The sequence below is a fragment of the Hypomesus nipponensis genome, chromosome 2, assembly GCF_054491055.1.
Source record: "Hypomesus nipponensis isolate SF chromosome 2, ASM5449105v1, whole genome shotgun sequence".
Lineage (NCBI taxonomy): Eukaryota > Metazoa > Chordata > Actinopteri > Osmeriformes > Osmeridae > Hypomesus > Hypomesus nipponensis.
Window position 1 is genome coordinate 4,209,831 of NC_140362.1, and position 21,403 is coordinate 4,231,233.

Below are 21,403 nucleotides of genomic sequence, written 5' to 3' on the forward strand. Positions count from 1 at the left end.
TTTATGGGTCATTTTTCATTTTATTACACTATTAATTAGCTTGATCAGACGTCTGTTTCTCAGATTGCTTGCACATAGTACAGTAATTACACAACAACTCGAGACAATTAGTCAAATGAGTCAAGATCTGAATGAAACTGATCAGCTCTCTCAAAGATGCTACCAAAACCATCCGATCAGCATAGTCACACTAATGGTCGTTTAAATCAGTTTTCTTTTAATCATTTTTGTTCCATTTGGTTGTAGTTGTGCTTGGTGCTACGTTAGGGATCAATTCGTACAGTATAGGTCGATTCCTTTTGACTATCACTGAACTCATCACTGGATTCTATGTGTGGACAAGCTAGAATTCCTAAATTTTCATACAGTAAATAAGCAAGACCCTCTCTATCCAATCAATTATTACTTATAAAAAAAAATACATATAATTACATCCAAAACACAGCATTGTAAAAGGCAATAATGCAGCAATTAAAATCTCCATGATCATCGTTTACATTATCATTGGGAGAGAAGGGAAGGGAGGCCAACATAGACGTTTTCTTTCCCGAGAGAAGACATACAAATGTGAGGTGGGTAACTACAGTACACACTAGTCTAATTCTGCTAAATGCTGGTAGGACACCTTGAGAGGTTGGGGAAACATAGGCAAGCTTAATCTCGTCTATGACCTCGGTATCAATACAAGGTCAACAGATTTCAACTGTGAATATACCACGTTTTCATTTACTAACAGAGCTGTACAAATTATACAAGGACTCACTCTTTACCTATCGTGATGCAACCGCAATCTAGGATTCCTACAGTCAAAAGCAACACAGGAAATGGAATATGAACTTCCCCCTTGTACTCAACGAAGTGTTCAGGATATAACGTGGTTATGGATTTGAGTGGTGCGCTTCATCCCTTTCCTGATGTTATCACTGCAGATTTTCTACAGCATGTAGAAAGCAGCAGAAATCCAGCCATTGGTCTAAATAAAAGGTGAAGATTCCAGGATTCGTTAGTATTTATATATCTTTTTAAAAAGAGCTATTTCCAGGATTCCAGGATCCATTGAGAGAGAATGGGGAGGGGGGGGGGGGTTTGGTATGTGTCGTTGGTACAGCAGATTCACAGCGCTCGTAGTGAGGAGAGGGACAATAAGGGAAGGCTCCTCTTGGCCGCACTGTATGACGTGAACATTAGCCTCTCAGTTAGCTCAGCTGCTAGCATGGGGGTTGACTCAAACCCACCCAACAGGTCAACAATCTAGAAGAAGGCGATCCCTCCCGTCTGCAATGTAAATATACACAGTGAACAATATTGATCGTAGTCTGACTAATGTGATTGCGGCGGTGAGATGCGATCTATCAGTGACGAAGAGTTGAACTGAAAACGCCATCATCAGAAGGTTAACATTCAACATTGTTGGGGCTAAGATGTCAGGCTGGCATGAACACAGACGTGTCATATGCCGGAGAAACGCAAAGAGGGCGTTCACCTTTGAACTCAAACCGACATTGTACATGTCCCCGCTCAAAGGAAAACTACGACCAATTATCTGAACGTCACCATCAACGCCTAATTGGTTCCTGTTAACGCTCTGAAACGATGAAGTCAACTATGAACCCACGACAACACCTAAACTCAGCCTGCAGGATGGGAAGGAGAGTAGGACCAGACAGCTACATGGACCTGATGAGAGGAACAGGCGAGAAGCTCGTCTACAACACATGGGTGGACTTCCTCAGGGTCCCACTAGGGTGGCAGATGCACTACCAAGAGTAAAGATGGAGCTTCAGCTTCTACCTAAAATACATTCAGTCAGAAGTTACTGTGTCGTTGACTTGTGCTGGTTTTTACAACAGTCCGTTTTCAATCAGCCATGTTAGGAAAATGTTCTCTCTCTGAACAGCACTAAGTTCTCTATTTTATATAACTCCATGACACCAATGCAAATTAATCTTGGAAATGTCGGTTTTTAAGTAAGGTTCTTTTCTCCTAGACTTAGAGTATGTACACTGACTCCATTGCGACATTTCCATCTTATCAAAAGCAAAACAGTAACACAAATACAGTAGCATCATACACCAAATTTGCATGCTTTCAATAAAGTAATGGACTTCTGATTACGTTGTTACAATTCTTTAGGTAGCAGTACAAGAAAAAATTAAAATCTATCATTCACTTTACTCATTAAATAAAATCAATGGCACATTTGATACACTGATCAAATGAGTAGCTTCCGTCACATGAAGTAGGCTCTTAGGGTCGATTGTGTACAATTCTTCAGATTGAAGGGGGATGGATTTGAGTTGAGAAAGCAGACCATCTCTCCACAAGGGTTTAGGATGGACAGATTTATGTTTTTGTTTTGGGTGTGAAGTAACTACGGTCAATCAAGCTAAAAATACATCACATGCTTACCAAGCCTCCACAACAGCCCTGACAGACAGATTTGTGATGATGATGATGGTGATGATTACTGGGTCTTAGTGATGGTAAGTCCACCATTGGCTTGTGGAGGTGTGGTTAGTGAGGGAGGTCATCTTTTCTACACAGGAAGTGTCCACAAAAACATGGATTGGACTGGTAGTTGCCGAAGCATGACTGAAAAGGTTCCTCATAAAGAGTTTTTACTTTAATGTCCTTATGTTAATCAATTGCAATGACACTACAATTAGCTTAAATGAACTCATATTATACTGATCCAAACTTGTTACAATCACAACACTGGCGAAGAATGGGGCTGGCTCTGACAGATGACCACTTCTGCAAGAATAAGGGGGCCAAACTCAGACCAGTGGAAAGCTGTGGGTCTCTTGAATGAAGGTGGAAATACTGTGGCCAGAACACCTTTTAACCCTGAACCAAACAACTAGGAGGATGGGTGAGTTGGTAATGTGTCTTTGATACTGGGTCTCAACATGGAATTGTTCTCCTCCTAGAAGGATGCAGGGACATGGTTGGTCATATACAGTATGAAAGGGGCGTATCTCCTGCTATCTTGTCAATTACTTTTAGGTTGTAATACATCTTAATTACGTCATTGGAGGAGTGAGTGGGACCGCCCCTAGAGGGAAACAAAGAATGTGATTGGACATGACCGGCAGGCCACACCCACCGCCTCAGTTCATTTGCTCGAAGAATTTGTAGGTGGGGTTTTCATAGCCGTGGTTCTGCATCTTGTTGAGCTGTCTCTCCTCGGGGGTCAGCATGGGGTCAACCTGCTGCAGACAGGCACAGTTCAAACCACGCTGTTCACTAAACTACCCTTCACATTTTCCTCTCAGAGTGGGTTTTTTGTTGTTGTAAATAGTCAAAAAGTTGCATTTAATTTGTTTTACTCGACCGAGGCTGAATACAAGGACGTGTGTCCGTGGGCTGGCTCTCACCTCTACGATGCCATGGCTGATGGTCCCATACGGTCTCCTGCGCACCAGCAACAGGCTGATCACCATCACCATGGCGATCGCCACGGCCACCACCAGCAACCCCACCATGGCCCCGCGGTTGAATGTCTCCAGGGCGTCAGGTTGCTAAGGAGGGAGTAAGGAAAATGCAAAGAAGAGAGAGAGGAGAAGCAGAGGCATTGTTAGACATAAAACTCTACTGGGCCACGGCCCTTATTCATATCCCATTTTTTTTTTCTTTCATGCTTGATTGGGATACTGCGTTTATTTTTTTCCGGGATTATCAATCTAAATGAATGCACTGACTAATAAAGTATTAAGTATTAATTGTTCAGACTCAAACCTTTGAGATTTTTCTAGATTTTACTGGGGCACAGCAGATTTATACTGGGGCACGTGCCCCAGTAAAAAGGGTCTAACGACGCCCATGGAAAGGAGGAGAATGTTAACTTTGAAGAAAAAGACTTACGAACGGAGAAAAAAGAAAAAGAGGGCCGGTGCAGAAAGCTGTGTGATGTGTGGAAACATCCTTACCAACTCATCTCGCTCAATCCCCGGGGACTTGTAGACCACCTGCTTGAGCTCCACAGAGGTGTTTATCTAGAGAAAGCATGATGGAGAGAGAGAGGGTGAAGAGAGCAAGGGAGAGAGAAAGACAATTTAATAGGCCATTACAGAAGAGTGTCTTTGCCTCCAGCTGAGTGGAAATTGCAGCACACAAGGGAGCAAACCCACCTCAATTCATCAGACCCTAAACATGCTCCAGAGTGGAGAGAATCCCTCACCTTCTCCTCGTATTCATCCGCAGGGCCTTTCTCGGACGTGCCATAGTCGTACTCGTCCGCCGTAGGGGCTGGGAGCACAGACAGACACGCCACATTAAAATACAGTGCGGAACACTCTGGAACATTTGAACTGTGAATCATAGATATTTATGCCCCCGCCCCCAGGCTCTCATTCACCTTTCTTACTGCTGGGCTGAGGATCTGGGGACAAAAGACAAACAGGAGAGGGTTAACACGTCGGCCATCTTGTGTTCTGAGGGTAAACGTGTTCAATCGGTCTGTGATTAAATGGTTTTCCTCAAAGGATCTGTACGTGAGTGAGTTGTGTGTTATTTAGTAAAAAAACATGCATCCGTTAAGTGGTTGTGTATTTCTGTGCAAGTATATTTCGAGGACGAAATGTTCAAACGTTTTTTCTGTGGTGGCAAACATCTCCAGTACCGATGTGGGGTGGGTAGGGCCTGTTCTGGAAGTTTCTCTCCTCCTCCTCCTCATCGTCCTTCTCTTCCTGGCTCTCTGCCGGCAGGAGCTCCTCGGTGGTGCGCGTCTCGGAGAAGGAAGTGGTCATCAGCTCGCTGATGTCACCGCGTTCCGCCTTCACCAGCTCCTCTGCACGGACACGGAGGGAAGAAGCGGGAAATGTAAAACGCAAAGAGGGACAGTTTCAAGTTTGTTTGCCATTTTGTACCAAGTACTAAGTCATGTAGGTCATTGGTACATTGAAATTCTTGGTACTGCTTCTCTTAACTGTTTTGACTGCAACACTCATGGCGCATAAATCACACATCGTCCACAAAGGCTGATTCTAGATTTAGACATTCAAGCGTGATAAAAGAAGCTGTTTGTTTTTATAAACACTTTTTTTTTTCTTCACAATGTCAATGTTTGGCCCTGAAACCTAACAGCTCTGAGAGGAGAGACTAGCTTACGGATATCATCGTGCAGCTCCTCGGCTAAGACTGGGATTTTGTAGAGAAGAGCCAAGCTCTGATTCATCCTCTCCTCAATGACATGGAGGTGGGTGTACACCTGGGAAGCAAAACATCACTCTGCTTTAGGCTTCTCCTCTGATTGTCAGGCACAGCCTCACCAAGACGGAATTGTAAAAAGAAAAGACAAACATATAATTGAAGAGGCATTAAAGACTAACACATCTGCCTCCCACTCCTCCACACACACGCACACACGTATTTGCCTACACTGGTGAGGAACTACAGCAACAACCTTATGTCGTTTCGAAATCGTGTTAAGCCTAACACTAACGTTAAAGTCATTTTAATCCTAATACTCTAAACACAAATAATAATAATAATATTCTAAGCATAACACCCCAAACACCCTCTAGCAATAACACTTGCAGTTGTCAGGACCAGAAATATTTATTCACAACTTCAATTTTCCCTTTGTTTACTTGGGGAGACTTCTGGTTGTCACAAGAGTAATAAAACCTGTAGACACACACACACACCTGGAATTTCATCTGCTCAGCCTTCTGTGGGTCGACTGCCTCAATGTGCTGGTAGTGTCTGAGGGTGTGTCTGCGGTCCTTCTGCTCTGCTGCCATGTAGCGCTTCAGCGCCTGCAGCACCCGCTCAGGCTGCGAGGGGAGGAGGGGAGAGGAGCAGAGAGGAGAGAGGAGCAGGGGGGAGAGGAGAGGAAGAGGGGAGGAGCAGGGGGGAGAGGAGCAGGGGGGAGAGAGGAGAGGGGAGAGGAAGAGGGGAGGAGAGGAGCAGGGGGGAGAAGACGAGGGGAGGAGAGGAGCAGGGGGGAGAGAGGAGAGGAAGGGGGGAGGAGAGGAGCAGGGGGAGAGAGGAGAGGAAGAGGGGAGGAGAGGAGCAGGGGGGAGAGGAGGAGAGGAAGGCAGGGGAGAAAGAGGAAGAAAGGGAGTCGGGCAACGATCCTTTCCGAACGAACATCCCAACAAAGCACGGCAAGCGGACGAGGTCCTCATCATGTCGTACGATTGAACCCTCTCTCGCCATAACCCCCACAGAGGGGTCTCTCCCTCACACGTGCCCTTTGAGACCTCCGGCCTCCGGCCTCACCCCAAACCCACACCCCCTCACCTGTGGGGGCTCGCTCTGCACGGCTGTCAGGTAGCTCTCCAGGGCCAGCCGGCGGTTGTTGTTGAGGGTGGCCACCACCCGGGCCAGGTGGGTCTCCACCAGCCTCTGCCTGGCCTCGGTCACCTGCTCCTCCAGAGTCTGCAGCACTGTCTGGAAGTGCTGCCAGGAGAGAGGAGAGGACCATGGGTCAGGGGGTCAGAAGAGACACCTCGGCGGCCTCCGGGGGATCTGTCGCTAGACTGGACTTTGGATATCTGTGCTTCTCTTTGGGATCGATCAGACTTTGGATATCTGTGCTTCTCTTTGGGATCGATCAGACTTTGGATATCTGTGCTTCTCTTTGGGATCGATCAGACTTTGGATATCTTTTGGGGCCGACTGCACTTTCTTTGTACTGTGTTTGGATTGGCTGGATATGTTTGGGACTGCTTCCTCTGGCGTTTACCTCGTTGAGGGCCTGGCGGTCAGACTTGGGCAGGTTCTTGGACTGGTTGTCTGCCTCCGCCCATTCCTTCATGATCTGAGAGAGAGAGGTGGTCAGCTTAGACACACACACACACACACACGGTACCCTGCACACACAGGAATCCATAGAGGCTGAGGTTGTAATTATCCGTCTCACTTCAGCAACCTCTGTGAAACGCTGTCTGATAACAGGAGCGTTGGCGGTGTCTGATTGTTGGCTCATTAAGACATGACTTTGCGATCCCAGAGCAATCTACCCCAATCTGCCCGCAGAGTGGGCGGCGGTGCGCCGGGATAGCTTCATCCGATTGGCTGCCACCTCCAAATCTCATCACAAGCCAACCCCAATTCCGATTTCCCAGGTCTCCGCCCCTCCATTTACCCCGTTGATGCGTTTCATCCTCTGCTCCTCCAGGTCCATCTTGGCTCGCAGGAAGTTGGCGTGCTCGCTGTCATCCCCCGGCATCTCAAAGTAAACGTCCACTCCGTCTGTGGGACGTGGTGTGGGCACTGGAGGGGGGGGGGCAGGAAGAGACGAGAGAGGGAGGCAGCGGAGGGCAATGGACAGAAGGAGAAGGACAAGAGAGGGAAAGAGAGAAAAGAGAGAGAGAGAATGAGAAAATGAGAGAAAAAAAGAAAGAGAGAGAGCGAGACAGAGAGAGAGATGGAGAGAGAGAGAGCGATAGAGAGCGAGAGAGAAAGGGAGAGAAAGCGCAAGGCAGAAAAAGGAAGAGGTGGGTGGTTTAGTCAGACAGAAAGAGATAACAATCATTACCCAGTCCGAGGCCGAGAGTGCCAGAGAGACATTGATCCACATAGTGGGAGAGCGGTCAGCATTATTGAGTCGGAGTGCAGCAAATACATCAGCTATAGACATGCCGATCTACGTCCTACATCCAGCCACAAAGACAGACGTGTGTGGATGTATGCGCGCATGTGTGTGTTTGTGTGTATGTGCCTGTGAAAGGTAGACCCATTAATGTACAGAGAGATAGAGTGTATGGCGGTGGTGGAGGAGATGCTAACTGGGCAGTGCACTTCATTCCCCAGTAAAAGAAGAGTAAGTGACAACTACGGGTTTAGTGGTGTTGTCAGCATTTACCCAGCCTTCTTACTGCACTGTTAACCACTGCACAGAATCAACCAAAAGCTGAGAAAGCTCTCTGTCGACGGCGAGCAGTGGAGGGTGACTGAGATGGAGGGCCAGGGGGAAGGCGGGAGGGAGAGGGTACTCACAGCTGTCTCCCCTGGTCTGCGGTGGGGCCGGCGTGGGCTTGCGAGCCCCCTGGCCTCCTTTATCGTAGTAGAACGAGTCCAGGTAGTCTGGGGCCTGGTAGGGACCCGTGTCGATAGAGTACTCGTACACCTCCGGCTCTTTGACCGCCGCCGCCGCCTTCACCTCGTCCTCCTCGTCCTCCTCCTCCCCCTCGTCCACCTCCTCTTCCTCCTCCTCCTCCACCTCCTCCTCCTCCTCTTCCTCCACCACCTCGTCGTCCTCCTCCTCCATGTCGGCCTCGTCGACGTCCGTGTCAGGGGAGGGGCTCGGGGTGGGGGGGGCCACTTTGGTGCTGCACGGGGGGGGGGGAAGGAAATCATCATCATCATTTTCTTCATCATGACACCTAACACTCGTTTGCCTCCATAGAGTGACAGCACAGGCGTGGAGTCGAAATAAATCACACGTGTCTGCCAAGTGACCCCAATGGAACGCTACGGCGCGCGAGCGCCTCTCTCTACGCGCTAGCATTGTCCTCCACAGGATGCGGATGACATCTGACTTGATACGCGAGCCAGCGCGGCGACAAGCGAGCGAGACAACGGCTCCCTCGGAAGAACAACACTGGGGATGTGATCTGCCTCCGGTTCTGCGAGACACGTACACTGTGTTGACTTTGCCCGTGGCCTGAGGGCCGAGGTTGGGGGCGAGGGTGTCCACCGCCTCGGACTCCGTCCTGCCGCCCGCGCCCCTCCCCGGGCAGCACACGTACTCCACCCCCCGGAAACGGGTGCCGCACGGCAACAGCATCCCGTAGCTATGGAGCTCCAGACTGTCGGCCGTGCAGGCCTGAAATGGAGAGGGGGGGGGGGGGGGGGGGGAGAAGGAGGGGGGGGAAGAGATATGGGTTTGTCAGGAAATTAAGAATCTAAAGATAACCGATTGTCCCAATCGTGTTCAAATGAAGGATCTTGAAAACGGCAAAGGAGAGAGAGGGAGAGGTAGTGAGAGAGGAAACAGAGCGAGAGCGACAGAAGAGAGATAAAGAGGAAACAGGAGAACATGGAAGCTTGCAGGCAGGAGGACATATCAGGCTAACGGATGCCATGCTGTTCACGACAAAATCCAATCCAAACCAGATTTCACTTCACAGTGTCTCATTCCGGTGATCACAACCTCTGCAGGAATCCATGAAAGCCACAGTCATACAATAACATAAATAGGAGGCCAATGTTGATGTGTTTGCTTATGTACTGCTATCAATCACTAGAGACACACTATGGAAGTGTGTTCATCTTGTGTGTGCTTCAACACTGACCCACTATTACCTTCCATCCTTCTCTCTTCGCTGTCAGTGCCTGTCGTCAGCCAGTCATGAATGTAATCTGACAGCGCCATCTACAGACCTTCCCTTGCATTCAAATTTGAATTAAAAAAAAAAATGACCACCACCCTCTACTAGGTCATATTTCCCTTCGACAGCAGATCTTGTCTGCAGCTGTATCTAAAACACCACTCAAAAATTTGTGTCGAGTCTCTAAAAAGGACGTTTGCCAACGGCCAGCAGCTCACCGGTTAATTGAGAGTACCCTGCAGGCTAAAGCCTTGGCTGCAAGTCCCTCCCTCCCTCCCTCCCTCCCTCCCTCCCTCCCTCCCTCCCTCCCTCCCTCCCTCCCTCCCTCCCTCCCTCCCTCCCTCCCTCCCTCCCTCCCTCCCTCCCTCCCTCCCTCCCTCCCTCCCTCCCTCCCTCCCACTGTCCAATGAAGCACAATGAATACCCCCCCAAAAAGATGACTTTACAGGAGGAGCCGCTCACCTCCTTGGCAACGTTGTGCCAGTAGACGTAGCTCTCGCAGGCGTCCATCTGCTCCTGGTGCAGGAAACGGCAGCGATCAGGCACCAGCAGGGCCTCGCTCACATACTCCCCCACTGGCGCCAGGAAGGGAGGGAGGGAGAGAGGGAGAGAGAGAGAGAGAGAGAGAGAGGGAGGGAGGGAGGGAGGGAGGGAGGGAGGGAGGGAGGGAGGGAGGGAGGGAGGGAGGGAGAGAGGGAGAGAGAGAGAGAGGGAGAAAGAGAGAGAGGGAGAGAGAGGGAGGGAGATAGAGAGAGAGGGAGAGACAGAGAGAGTGAGAGAGGGAGAGAGAGAGAGACAGGCAGGATCGTAGACAGGGATACCGTGAGGGACGGAAGAGAGGGGAGAGGGAGAGAGGAAAGGGGGGAGGGAGACATGGAGACGGGCGGATTGTAGATGGGGGAGGGAAAGAGAAAGATAGACAGGAGGAAGGGAGGGAATGAGGGAGACAGGAAGGGAGGGAATGAACAAGGGAGATAGCAAGGGGTTGGTCGGTGGGAAGAACTGATTACAGAGTACATTACTACATTAGTGCAGCGCGCCATCCAAGCGAATGAGCCCTGTTGGAGAGGCAGTCTTAACCCTGAGCTCCACGCTAATGACAGAAAACTGCATGGTAATGAGCAGGAGTTGTTGGCGCTGACTGTGGCACTGAGGGGAGGTGGGGCCGGGAGGAGTGTCTCTCTGTGCTGCTGCAGCACTACAAGCACACCGGCTGGGGCAGCAGCCCATGTATGAAAGACACAGCAAAGTTAAAAAGGTGCTTCGTCGAGCATTCCCATCCAATATTCATCCCGTCAGGAATGTGGCTGCACATTCACTGAATTGGCTTCCCATATCAAAGGACGGGCAAACACAGGCTGGTTTCGAGTGACAAACTGACAGTTCCCAACGATAGCGAAGGGGAGGATTTCTATAGGTGGCGACAATAACGATGACTCTTCCCGTACCTAGGCAACGGTAGGGCAGCACGATGAAGGGGCGTGTCTTGCAGTGGTCCCAGCCCTTCTTGCACCAGGCTGGGATGGTGGCCGGGTTGGAGGACTCCTCCACGTGGGAAATCTGCAGGTCTGGGTACATCTGGACGCACGCGCGCGCGCACACACACACACACACACACACACACACACACAGAGAAGACAGACACACGGATAGACACCGCGTGGGACAAAGAGAGACAGAGAGACCGGGAGAGAACAAGATACAAGAGGATGACAGGGTGGAAGAGGAGGGTGGAGATGAACAGGGGAACGTGGAAAAAAGGGAAAGGAAGGGATGAGGAAGATCACAGTCAGTTGGGATAGAGGGGTAACAAAGGACAGATTCATGCAACACATCTTTGAGGCCTGAGGGCAGAGACTGCACGCAAGGCTCTCAACTGGGTCCCATTACAGCCCTGTCTGCTCAAATTCAACTGACGGTTCTCCTTTTCTCAGTAATCCTAATTTTATTACTGACTACTTTCAATTAAAAGAATGCGGCGATAAGTAACCGGCATCCTAGAATGAGGTTTAATAGGTCAGCAGACATATTTGGCACGGCTCTAAAAGCTCGCTCCACAAACGTCGAAGGGAAAAAAAGGAGGGCTTTTGTGGGAAAGCAATCACAGATGCATAATGCGCCGTCTTAATCACATTACGGCCGCTCGGGCAGTGTGACTGTGCTCTTTCAGGAGGGATGCCGCATTCTGCCTCCAGGTGGCGCACGTTCCCACCCGATCACCTTCGTCTGAGTGTCGTCAAGGCCCTCGTGAGATTCTACGCGAGCTACAGTATATGTGTCACGTATTCCTTTCGCAGACGCTTTTAACCAAAGTGACGTACAGGGCGGGATTTGAACCCGCGACCTCTCTACCTAGCTTAGCCCATTTATTTCTCATCCATTTAGACGATCGTCCAGGATCGTCTGAGAGAGAACGGGACACGCAAGGGACCAGGAGGGGGAGAGATGCACGGCACCATGAACATTTAAGAAATATTCCCAAATATTTCCCCACCATCGCTCCACTATATATGCATAAATATATAGATCAGAGAGGACAAGACAAACCCAGTTGGAGAGACAGAATGAAACATTTTCAGACTGATCTTACTGCATCCATAGTTGCCTTACATAGAGTACAGATCTACATAGCACACAGTGAATAGTACTAGTAAAATGATGTATTTCTCCAGGAGGGTGCGTTGGGTTCGGCAGAGGTGGTGTGCCCGTGTCCTACCTCCTGGCAGTAGGACAGGATCTGGCTGGGCTCGGTGAAGCAGCCCTGGCGTCCCTGGGGGTCTGGCTCCCACTGGCCCGTCTGGGGGTTCATATGCAGGAGCTGGCGGCCGCAGTACATGGCAATCTGAGGCTCTGCCCCTAGGGGGCCTGGTCCATCCACCTCTGCCATGGGCAGGGCCTGGTGGGAGAGAGAGACAGAGACAGAGAGAGAGAGGGGAGATATGGAGGAGAGAGAGAGATAGAGGGGGGGAGAGAGGGAGAAGAGAGAGAGAGAGAGAGAGAGAGAGAGGGGGGGGGAGATATGGAGGAGAGAGAGATCGAGGGGGGGAGAGAGGGAGAAAGAGAGAGAGAGAGAGAGAGAGAGAGGGGGGGAGAGAGAGGGAGGAAGGGAGAGAGATATGGAGGGAGGGAGCGAAGGATGTAGGGAAGAAGGGGAAAGAGAGAGCATGGGAAGAGATAAAAAGAGAGAGAATATTTAGTTGTTGTTGACCTGAGAGAGGTGAGGACAAGCAGTCGATGCAAACACAGTGGTGGACGTTATTGAGTTTGAGAGAGAGTGTGTGTGTGGGTGCGGCGGAGCGGAGACAAGAGATATCAGGAGACGTGTGCCTAGAAAATGAAGGGCTTTCAAGCTAATGCATGGAGCGATTGAGCTCTCTCTGTCCATTGAGAGAGAATATCGGCATACAGGAAGTTCAGGAGAGGAGAGATGCACATCTGAGCCCAGGTCGTCACGGTAACCCTGAGGTGAGTGACAGCCAGAGCGGATAAAAAGTCAGAGTTATTGACTGGCTGCCTCCGCCCCCAGGTTTGTTCGCACCGACGAGAAAAGAAATAAAAGGGGCCAAGGAGAGGAGGTGTAGTGCAAAGATATGCAACGGTACATCAAGTAGGTAGAAGCCTGCGCGCTCTCTCTCTTTCTCTCTCGCTCTCTCGCTCTCTCGCTCTCTCGCTCTCTCTCTCTCGCTCTCTCGCTCTCTCGCTCTACCCATCCCCCTCCCTCTCTCTCCTTCTCCTCGCATTCCCTTCCCCCGCAGCCTTCTAGGATGTTGTTATTGATGTTGGGATCGGTTCCCTGTGCGGGGGGGGGGGGGGGCCCTGGGGGCCCCCCATGAAGGAACAAACAGTAGCCAGGCCTCGGGAGTCAGGTGTTAATACAAGCTCATTGACCACTGGGCCACTTCACTACATTAACACTGCACAGAGAAGTGGAGGACGGAGGAAGGAAGGGAGGAGAAATGAGAGAAGGGGGTGGAGGGAGGGAGGGAGGGAGGGAGGGAGGGAGGGAGGGAGGGAGGGAGGGAGGGAGGGAGGGAGGGAGGGAGGGAGGGAGGGAGGGAGGGAGGGAGGGAGGGAGGGAGGGAGGGAGGGAAACACTGCAAACAGCTAAGATATTATCTATGCTTCACTAGCATAGATCAAACATTGTATTTATGCTGCATTTTTTAAACAACCCCAAATGAACATTAATTGTATTATGTTATGCAATTGCGTAAAGGCCTCTTCATCTTCAGAAGGATCACAGAACTGGCGCCAGGAGTTCGCAGATCCAGGCGGTATCTTTGACAGAACGGGGACTCATCTTTGATCATAAATAACAACAAGATAGAAGATAGCACACACAGCCAAGGGATATTATCATGGCTTGCCTGCACCGCCAAGTGAAATCCAGCTCCCAATCTCAGCCCATCCCCTCCAAAAAAGCCACTTGCGGAAAAGAGATAAACATTTGACGGGCCACCGTTGACAGCATCTGGGAAGATTCATGGAGTTGACAGTGAGCGCCCTCCCTCAGACCAGACACTGACAACAGACCCACAGACAGACCCACAGACAGGCCCACAGACAGGCCTACAGACAGGCCCACAGTCAGACAGGCCCACAGTCAGACAGACCCACAGACAGGCCTACAGACAGGCCTACAGACAGACAGACCCACAGACAGGCCCACAGACAGACCCACAGACAGACCCACAGACAGACAGACCCACAGACAGACCCACCCACAGACAGACCCACAGACAGGCCTACAGACAGACAGACCCACAGACAGACCCACAGACAGACCCACAGACAGACAGGCCCACAGACAGACAGACCCACAGACAGACCCACAGACAGACCCACAGACAGGCCCACAGTCAGACAGACCCACAGACAGACAGGCCCACAGACAGACAGACCCACAGCCAGACAGGCCCACAGACAGACAGGCCCACAGACAGACCCACAGACAGACAGACCCACAGACAGGCCCACAGACAGACAGACCCACAGACAGGTCCACAGACAGACAGACCCACAGACAGACCCACAGACAGGCCCACAGACAGACCCACAGACAGACAGACCTACAGACAGGCCCACAGACCGACAGACCCACAGACAGACCCACAGACCGACCCACATACAGACTGCCCCGCTGACAGACAGACAGCTGAGACGAGGCATCGCTGAGCCAATTAGAACGAAGATGCCCGGGGGGGAAGAGGGAGAGGAGGAGGGTGAGCGGAGTGACGCGCGATCAAAGGGAAGCCCTGCCTTAGCCGACCGCAGCTAAAGTGTTTGAAGTTCTAATTAAAATTTGGAACACAAAATAAATATATATAAAAAGCCATGTAAATATACAATAACTGGAATGGGGCCCGAGGAGTGTGCAGGGTTAGACTTTGACTCAGATGATACGAGTGAAAGCTGCTATGGTTATTAACACGGGATTATAAATAAACGTCTGTATGTAGACCAGGCCCTGACGAATGAGCGTGCTGCTCCAGAATAGTGCCAGTTAGTTAAAGGATCACTAGAGACCGCAAGCTGTAACCCCGGCTCTTTGCGTTATTAATTCTAGAAGCCTGCACGGAGAACAGTCCCCCCCCCCCCCCCACACACACACACACACACAATCCAAGACAGGAGATGTTTGATATATGAGATGATACATAATTAAATCAAATACTTAGATGTTGATTTATCTGAATTCAAGCTTTCCCGAGCCCCACCCCCACACCCCCCCAGATTGTGTGTGGAAACTTGAGTGTGTGTGTGTGTGTGCGCAGATGAGCAAAGGAAAATGCTTGCTTAGGCTGAACACCACAAAAGCAACACCAATATGTCTGCTGAGGTCATGGCTACACACATGCCTCTTCAACTTGGGGAAGGTCAACAGCACAAAAAAGACTTCCGGATATTCGAGAAGATAACCTGGCAGGCAACGTCCCCCCCACCCCCACCCCCACCACGTCCCCCCCCCCCCCCCCCACCTCCTGCCCCTGTCTGCTCGCCACTCCTGCACTAGCAGAAAATCAATGGCGTGCGCCTGCAACTGTATCGCTCCGTTCCCCCAATCAATAGGAGCCCATCAGGAATCCGGGGCCCTGACCTCCGGCGTGGCTCTCCAGACCCTCCGATCGCAGCTCAGATCTGGGCCCCCCGATTGGATCTGCCCCGCCGCGATAACAGCTAATCACACACTCTGCTTCGGGACGGGCCCTGGCTCTGTTTAGCCCTCCTCCTCCTCCTCTTCCTCCTCCTCCTCCTCCTCTCAAAGTGACCTCGTCCCGGCTGCAGAGGAACTCCTGTCGTCTCGGACCCCGTTTGGGAATCGATCGCTCCATCTTCACGAGCACCAGCGGCCGTTGCCACCATGACAACCAGCAGGCGCAGTGGGGTGTCGAGGCTCACCCCCTCTCTCCGCGGTGGTGCCAACGCCAGGCAGTGTCTCAGCAGCCGTTTGTCATGGGACCACGTCCTCGCTGACGCCACGAACGACGGGGGAAAAGATCAAACCAGATCTTACTTCAGATCACCCCCCCGCGGGGGAAAACAGCGTAGTGTGAGAACGCGTGACTGAAGAAGACTCTGCTCGAACTCTTCGTCTTGAAATGGGAGTCAAATCGGATTGCGTTTCGTGTTGAATCTTGGTCGGCGCTTCATTTGAATGATTTCCCCGTCGATAAAACAAACAAAGCTTCTAATACGCACTTGTTGGGTTCCACAAGCCTGGATCTTTCCACTGAAACAGGACTTAATGTGAACATAAAAATTGTGTCATCGTAACTCTGTCATCAGCTCCCTGCTCTGGGACTCTGTTCTGTCCTGCCTGTCACCTTCCTCCCGGAGACGTCTCAATTAACACATCAGCTTTTCCAGTTCTACTGAAAATAATACATTCTCTTTCACACAACATTGCTCCATGCCCTAAGCCAATACAATAATGTAATTTCCCCCCTCGCAGTTCTTCATTAGCAGACAATTATATGCAAAGTCTATGTCAGGAGAGTGCAGTTCAAACAGAGTCAAGGAACGGTCTCTGTTTACTGGGCACAACTCAAAGCCAGCTTCCAGGCACGATGAACGATATAAATATCAGAACAACAATAACAAACCTGGCTCTGTTTGGTTGCTCGGTTGTTTGGGTCAGGTAAAAGACAAACACCAGATGCTACTGTACGTGGTACTGTAATTGATCTAAACGGGTTTATAGGACTAGGATAAGAGTGATTGAAGCATCCTGGTTGGGGTTTGTTATTCGCCCTAGAACAGGTCACATGACTGAGGAACCTGCCAAGAGGCTAATCCTGTTTAAATGATAAATCATTCCATCAGCCAAGTGAGATAAAGCGTCGGAGGTTGAGGACAGCGAGAGACAAACAAACATGACTTTGTTTGGCCCATTCTAATGCTTCATAAGTACATTTGTCGATAGCTACATGTATTTGAGTTCTGGAGTTGTATCACTTTACACTTGTATTTAGCCAACAGGCATTGCCATAAGATGCCTATATTATTGACCTCTTCCGGTGTCTTTTGACCAATCAGATTCACAGCCCTAATGGTCTCTTTCTGTCGAAAAGCTGTTTCCATGTCTGGTGCAGTATTTTCTTCTATTTTGGGGTCTGGAGAACAGTAAGACTCCTGTTGGTTTGGCCACAGTATGACTCACTCCAGACCTTCCTCCTCCTCCTCCTCCCCCTCCCCCCAACCCTCCTCCTCTTCATCAGGGCGTTGGGATCCAGCCGCTTTCGCAATAACACTCTACAACCTGTCACTGGTGCCCCGGCTCCCCCAGACCTGGGCTTGGGAGGGCCAATCCCCTGCTGCTCTCTACCCCCCCCAGGGCTGCCTTAATTGGACAGCCAAGTCTGGGAGTCTCAGTGAGCCATGCAGAGGGAGGAGGGGAGGCATACAGCAGCAGCCCCAGAGCAGAGCCGAGCAGGAGAGTCAATGGTGGAGCACCCTGACAGCTCTCTACTGCAGAGGCTGACGCATCATTAATAACGGCCTGTTGACACAAGCCCTGAGACATCGATTGGCTCTTTGCCCCTCTCTCTCTCTCTCTCTCTCTCTCTCTCTCTCTCTCTCTCTCTCTCTCTCTGTCTCTCTCTCTCTCTCTCTCTCTCTCTCTCTCTCTCTCTCTTCCTACCTTCCCCCGCTCTCTCTTTTTCTTTCTTTTACTTTTGCCTTCCCTCTCTCCCCCTTCTCTCTCTCTCTACCTTATTTCTTTCTCTTCCTTTCTCTTCACCCCCCCCCCGCTCCCTCCCTCTACATTTTATTTCTCTCTCCCCAACCCCCCCCCCCCCCCCCCCCCTCGCTGGTTTACAATCCCTTGACATTTTCCTTTCCTAACCTCTCACCATCTACTCTGTACAGCTTTCACGCGTCGTGAAACCCCCAGTGTTTTTTGGTTGCAGTAGCAGAAAAACACGGAGGGCACGCACTCCGCCTACGCATCGCTAACAGTAAACGTGAAGGGAGGACATAGTGTGCTCGTTGTAGGGTGGTAGGAAGAGTCATCGTGTTTCTTTAGATCCTAAATGAATGGAGGGCGTTAGGCTGTAGCGCAGGTCACACACAGACGCACATACACACACAGATAAGGAGTACAGGGGAGGAAAGAGAGAAGAGGAGCCAATTCTGAACACATATCCTGGCCATAAATCTGCCTGTCAGTACAAGTGGATCCCTCTCCAGGCAGGGACCAATCTCTTCCATATTCCTCTCGGCCCGCCTATTTAAATATTCAGCACCTGTCCCCCCCTCAGCCTCCCCCCATCCCCCTTCCCAGCCCCCGCCCCCGCCCCCGCCCCCCACCTCTCTCTTTGTTGCAGGATGACTTCATCTCATCTGATGATGCAATCTCCCGGCACGGCCAGGCAAGGCAGCGCGGCGGTCTGGGAGGGTTTGAAGCCCCCGCCCCCCCTTCCCTCCCGCTCTCCATCATCTGTCACCTTTTACAAGTCCCCCCCCCCCAGCCCCTCCTCCTAGGCCGTACATCAGATGGCCGTGCTGTACGTGTTCATGTGGGGAGAGCTGTTCTTTGGAGCCTGGCTCCGGCAGCATCCGGTCCTGTTCCGTCCTGTCTCGGACACGGCCAAGCTGCCGTGCGCTTGGCAGAGCGGGCCACGTCTCTGGTCGGACGGCGCGTTAACGACAGGGTGAGGAGGCTGGCGGGCGAACTGCTGACATCAGAGCTTCCTGAGGGTTTAATCCCCACCTGGCCCAGGGGGGATGTGGGTTATTTATAGACCTGGATGCTGGCTGGGCACCAATGCGGGGGTGAGGCACAGGATTCCAGGAACACTCACCTGCATGCACTGTGTAAATGTATGCAACACAGATGAGCACTCGGATTTGTGAGAACACGCACGTATACATGCATTTACACACACACACACACACACACACACACACACACGCACACACACGCACACAGGCAGTGTTTTCTGCGTCTGTGTCTTTGTGGTCCAGATGGCTGAATAGCAGGGTGGCTGCCAGTTCTAGTGCCCCTCCCTCCTCTCCTTTCTCTCATCTCCCTCTGTGCCACCTCCCTCCTCTCATCTCCCTCCCTCCCATCTCCCTCCCTCCCATCTCCCTCCCTTACTCCCCACATAAAGACCCTCCATTGGTTCTGCCCCTCCCCAGACTGGTGCTAAACGGTCAGAGAGATTTGGGGGCATTCATCACTGTAATCAGGGTCTTTAATTATTCATCTAATCTATCAGGACTGTTCTTAATGTGTGTGAGCTGAGCCAGGCTGGGCTGGGCAGGGCTGTGGCTGACAGAATGTGAAATTGGTCAGCTTTCAACTAACCTCTTGTCAACACACTTGCCTAGTAAATGAAACAGAAATGTAGTTGAGTGTTATGTACTATGCTATACGGCTGTCCGGCAGATTTGTTTCAAAGCTCACTGTCTTGTATTATTCCAGACTACTACAGCTCTCCATGTGTGATGGTCATTATACATTTAGTCATTTAGCAGACGCTCTTATCCAGATTACAGTAAGTACAGGGACATTCCCCCGAGGCAAGTAGGGTGAAGTGCCCTTGCCCAAGGACACAACGTCAGGCACGGCGGGGAATCGATCCAGCAACCTTCTGATTACTAGCCCGACTCCCTCACCGCTCAGCCATCTGACTCCCAATTTCAGATCCACAATAGGAGAAAAAGCTTCCCAAGACACAGAGCTTTCCAAACTAAGAGGGAGGACGAACATAGAAAACTGAAGTCGCACATGGACCCCAACGCATGTCCCTAACCGGCAGTGAAAGTGGACTGTGGGGCTGCAACATCGACACCTCTGTCTACTAGTCAGCTTTAAACCCAGAAAACCTGTGGATGGCAGTTGACAATGAACAGCCAGGAACTTCACGGAGCCATAACAGCAGAAGTTATGTCATAAGGAGTCTGGTGACAAACCTGGCCTTCTTGTGGCCCCAGCTTCATCAATCCAGATTACTGCGGCCCCCAGATCCCAGCCGGTCACACGGGGAGCAGATGGCTGATTGTCGTCCCAGCCCCTAGGGATCATTTAGGGCCGCGGCACAAACACACAAAGGCCAACTCGTGACATCTGATTTCATTTCAGATGTGGGGTTACACTGGAGTCAGATGCCACTTTGGTCAGAGACTTTATTATGTCACAAGATACAATGTGATAAGATAGTATTCACCAAGTACCTGGTATGATTATCTATTGTGACTGCCGTTTGGACTTGGCTGCTACAAAGCCAGCTACTCACAGACAGATTCGTTCCCTGTTTATCTTGATGAGGAGTCGCCCTACAGACTGGGCCTGGCAGGCAAACAGTCAGCAGAGCAGGTCGTGACGGAGCTCTCTTCCCACAGCGAAGAGGCCGGTCTCCTCCAGGAGTCATTGTTAGCAGGTCCCCCACACACCAGCAGACCGCATGAGGGTCCTCGCCCACAAGAATGGAGTCTACTTGCGAAGGCTACTAGCGAAGGCCGCTCGCGAGCGACGCTCCGTCCCACGTCTCCCACTAACAGATGGCTACAGGCTGACTCACCCACAAAAACGCAAACATGGTTACACACACACCCACACTAGACGCAGATAAACAATAGGACACGCCAGCAGGAATGCCTGTACGGGCACGCTAGCATTGGTAGCTACATCCCCTATGCACCATTCCCAAGCTTTGCGTTATTGAATCATATTCTTTACTTTGTAAAGGACAAAACAATCCAGCAAGACATGCGTCAGCATGAACAAATCCAAACTAAAACCCTGTTCTGTACGCAGGTTTCTCCCTGACTCTTGGTTGTTAGGGGTAACAGGCTGTACTGTTATTGAGGATGTCTTGTTATGGTGCTAACCACCCTCTCTTTCTCCCACGTCCTGACAGACGTCTCCTTCTGAGTCACGGCGCGTCATCACCACCGATAACAAACAGGGCACAAAGTGGGCACGATTAATGCGTGCGTTCTGTCCGGAGCTCCGACACAAAAACATAGAAGCACACTAAGTTCAGCATGCCCTTTCCACATTCTTCTCGCGCTATCCGATGAATTCCCACTGAAAAAGCCTGAGCTGACTAACAAGTGTTTGGAGAAAACGGCACGCCAAATCTCCGTGAAATCGGTTTTAAAAAGGGGGAAATGAAGACGAAATCACTGCTGTGGTTTGACAGGAGTCGAGAAAACACATGAAAAGCTGATCACATTTGCCGAAATAAAGCCTTAAGCTCTTCCAAATACATTTTCAAAGAAAGGCCCCTTATGTTCACCATGCAGACAGTGACGATCACGAAATGGGTATGTCGCCATTTAATGTAGGCTAGTGAATTGTGTAACGATTACATCTGTGATTCCAAGCTCAAGTGCTACCTCAAAGGATTTAAGGAATCAAAAGCTTAACTCCGATTTGAGCACTGCCATCCTTCTGAAACAGTCTAGTGTCAACATTAATGTCACTGAATCAGATCTCCACATGATACACACTCCTTTCACAACTGTGCAAACAGATAGCCTACTTGCTGCGTGAGATATAAAGACTCTAATTCGAATTTACGGGTGAAACAGCACGCACAATTTTTTTCCTAAGTAAGCATCGGTATATGCCTAAGTAGGTACTAAATTGAAAGACATTATCTTCATTAAACATC

At 50.7% G+C, this 21,403-nt stretch overlaps 1 protein-coding gene across 2 annotated transcripts in view; it reads right to left on the reverse strand.

The window, feature by feature from the left end:
- Positions 1–21,403, reverse strand: part of aplp1 (amyloid beta (A4) precursor-like protein 1) — a 32,510-nt gene continuing 11,107 nt past the window's right edge. Inside the window, exons 2-17 of one of the 2 annotated variants that reach the window (XM_084702645.1) lie at positions 11,998–12,177; positions 10,730–10,859; positions 9,744–9,856; positions 8,592–8,776; positions 7,948–8,279; positions 7,094–7,221; positions 6,692–6,766; positions 6,247–6,405; positions 5,649–5,777; positions 5,110–5,209; positions 4,622–4,789; positions 4,358–4,381; positions 4,181–4,248; positions 3,930–3,995; positions 3,378–3,521; positions 1–3,209 (exon numbers count right to left, since the gene is read on the reverse strand). In XM_084702645.1, the coding sequence (XP_084558771.1) occupies positions 3,111–3,209; positions 3,378–3,521; positions 3,930–3,995; positions 4,181–4,248; positions 4,358–4,381; positions 4,622–4,789; positions 5,110–5,209; positions 5,649–5,777; positions 6,247–6,405; positions 6,692–6,766; positions 7,094–7,221; positions 7,948–8,279; positions 8,592–8,776; positions 9,744–9,856; positions 10,730–10,859; positions 11,998–12,177 (2,100 nt within the window). In that variant the 3' untranslated portion in view covers positions 1–3,110. Of the gene's footprint in view, positions 3,213–3,377; positions 3,522–3,929; positions 3,996–4,180; positions 4,249–4,357; positions 4,382–4,621; positions 4,790–5,109; positions 5,210–5,648; positions 5,778–6,246; positions 6,406–6,691; positions 6,767–7,093; positions 7,222–7,947; positions 8,280–8,591; positions 8,777–9,743; positions 9,857–10,729; positions 10,860–11,997; positions 12,178–21,403 lie in introns of both variants that reach the window. The other variant, XM_084702636.1, reaches the window with a different exon arrangement.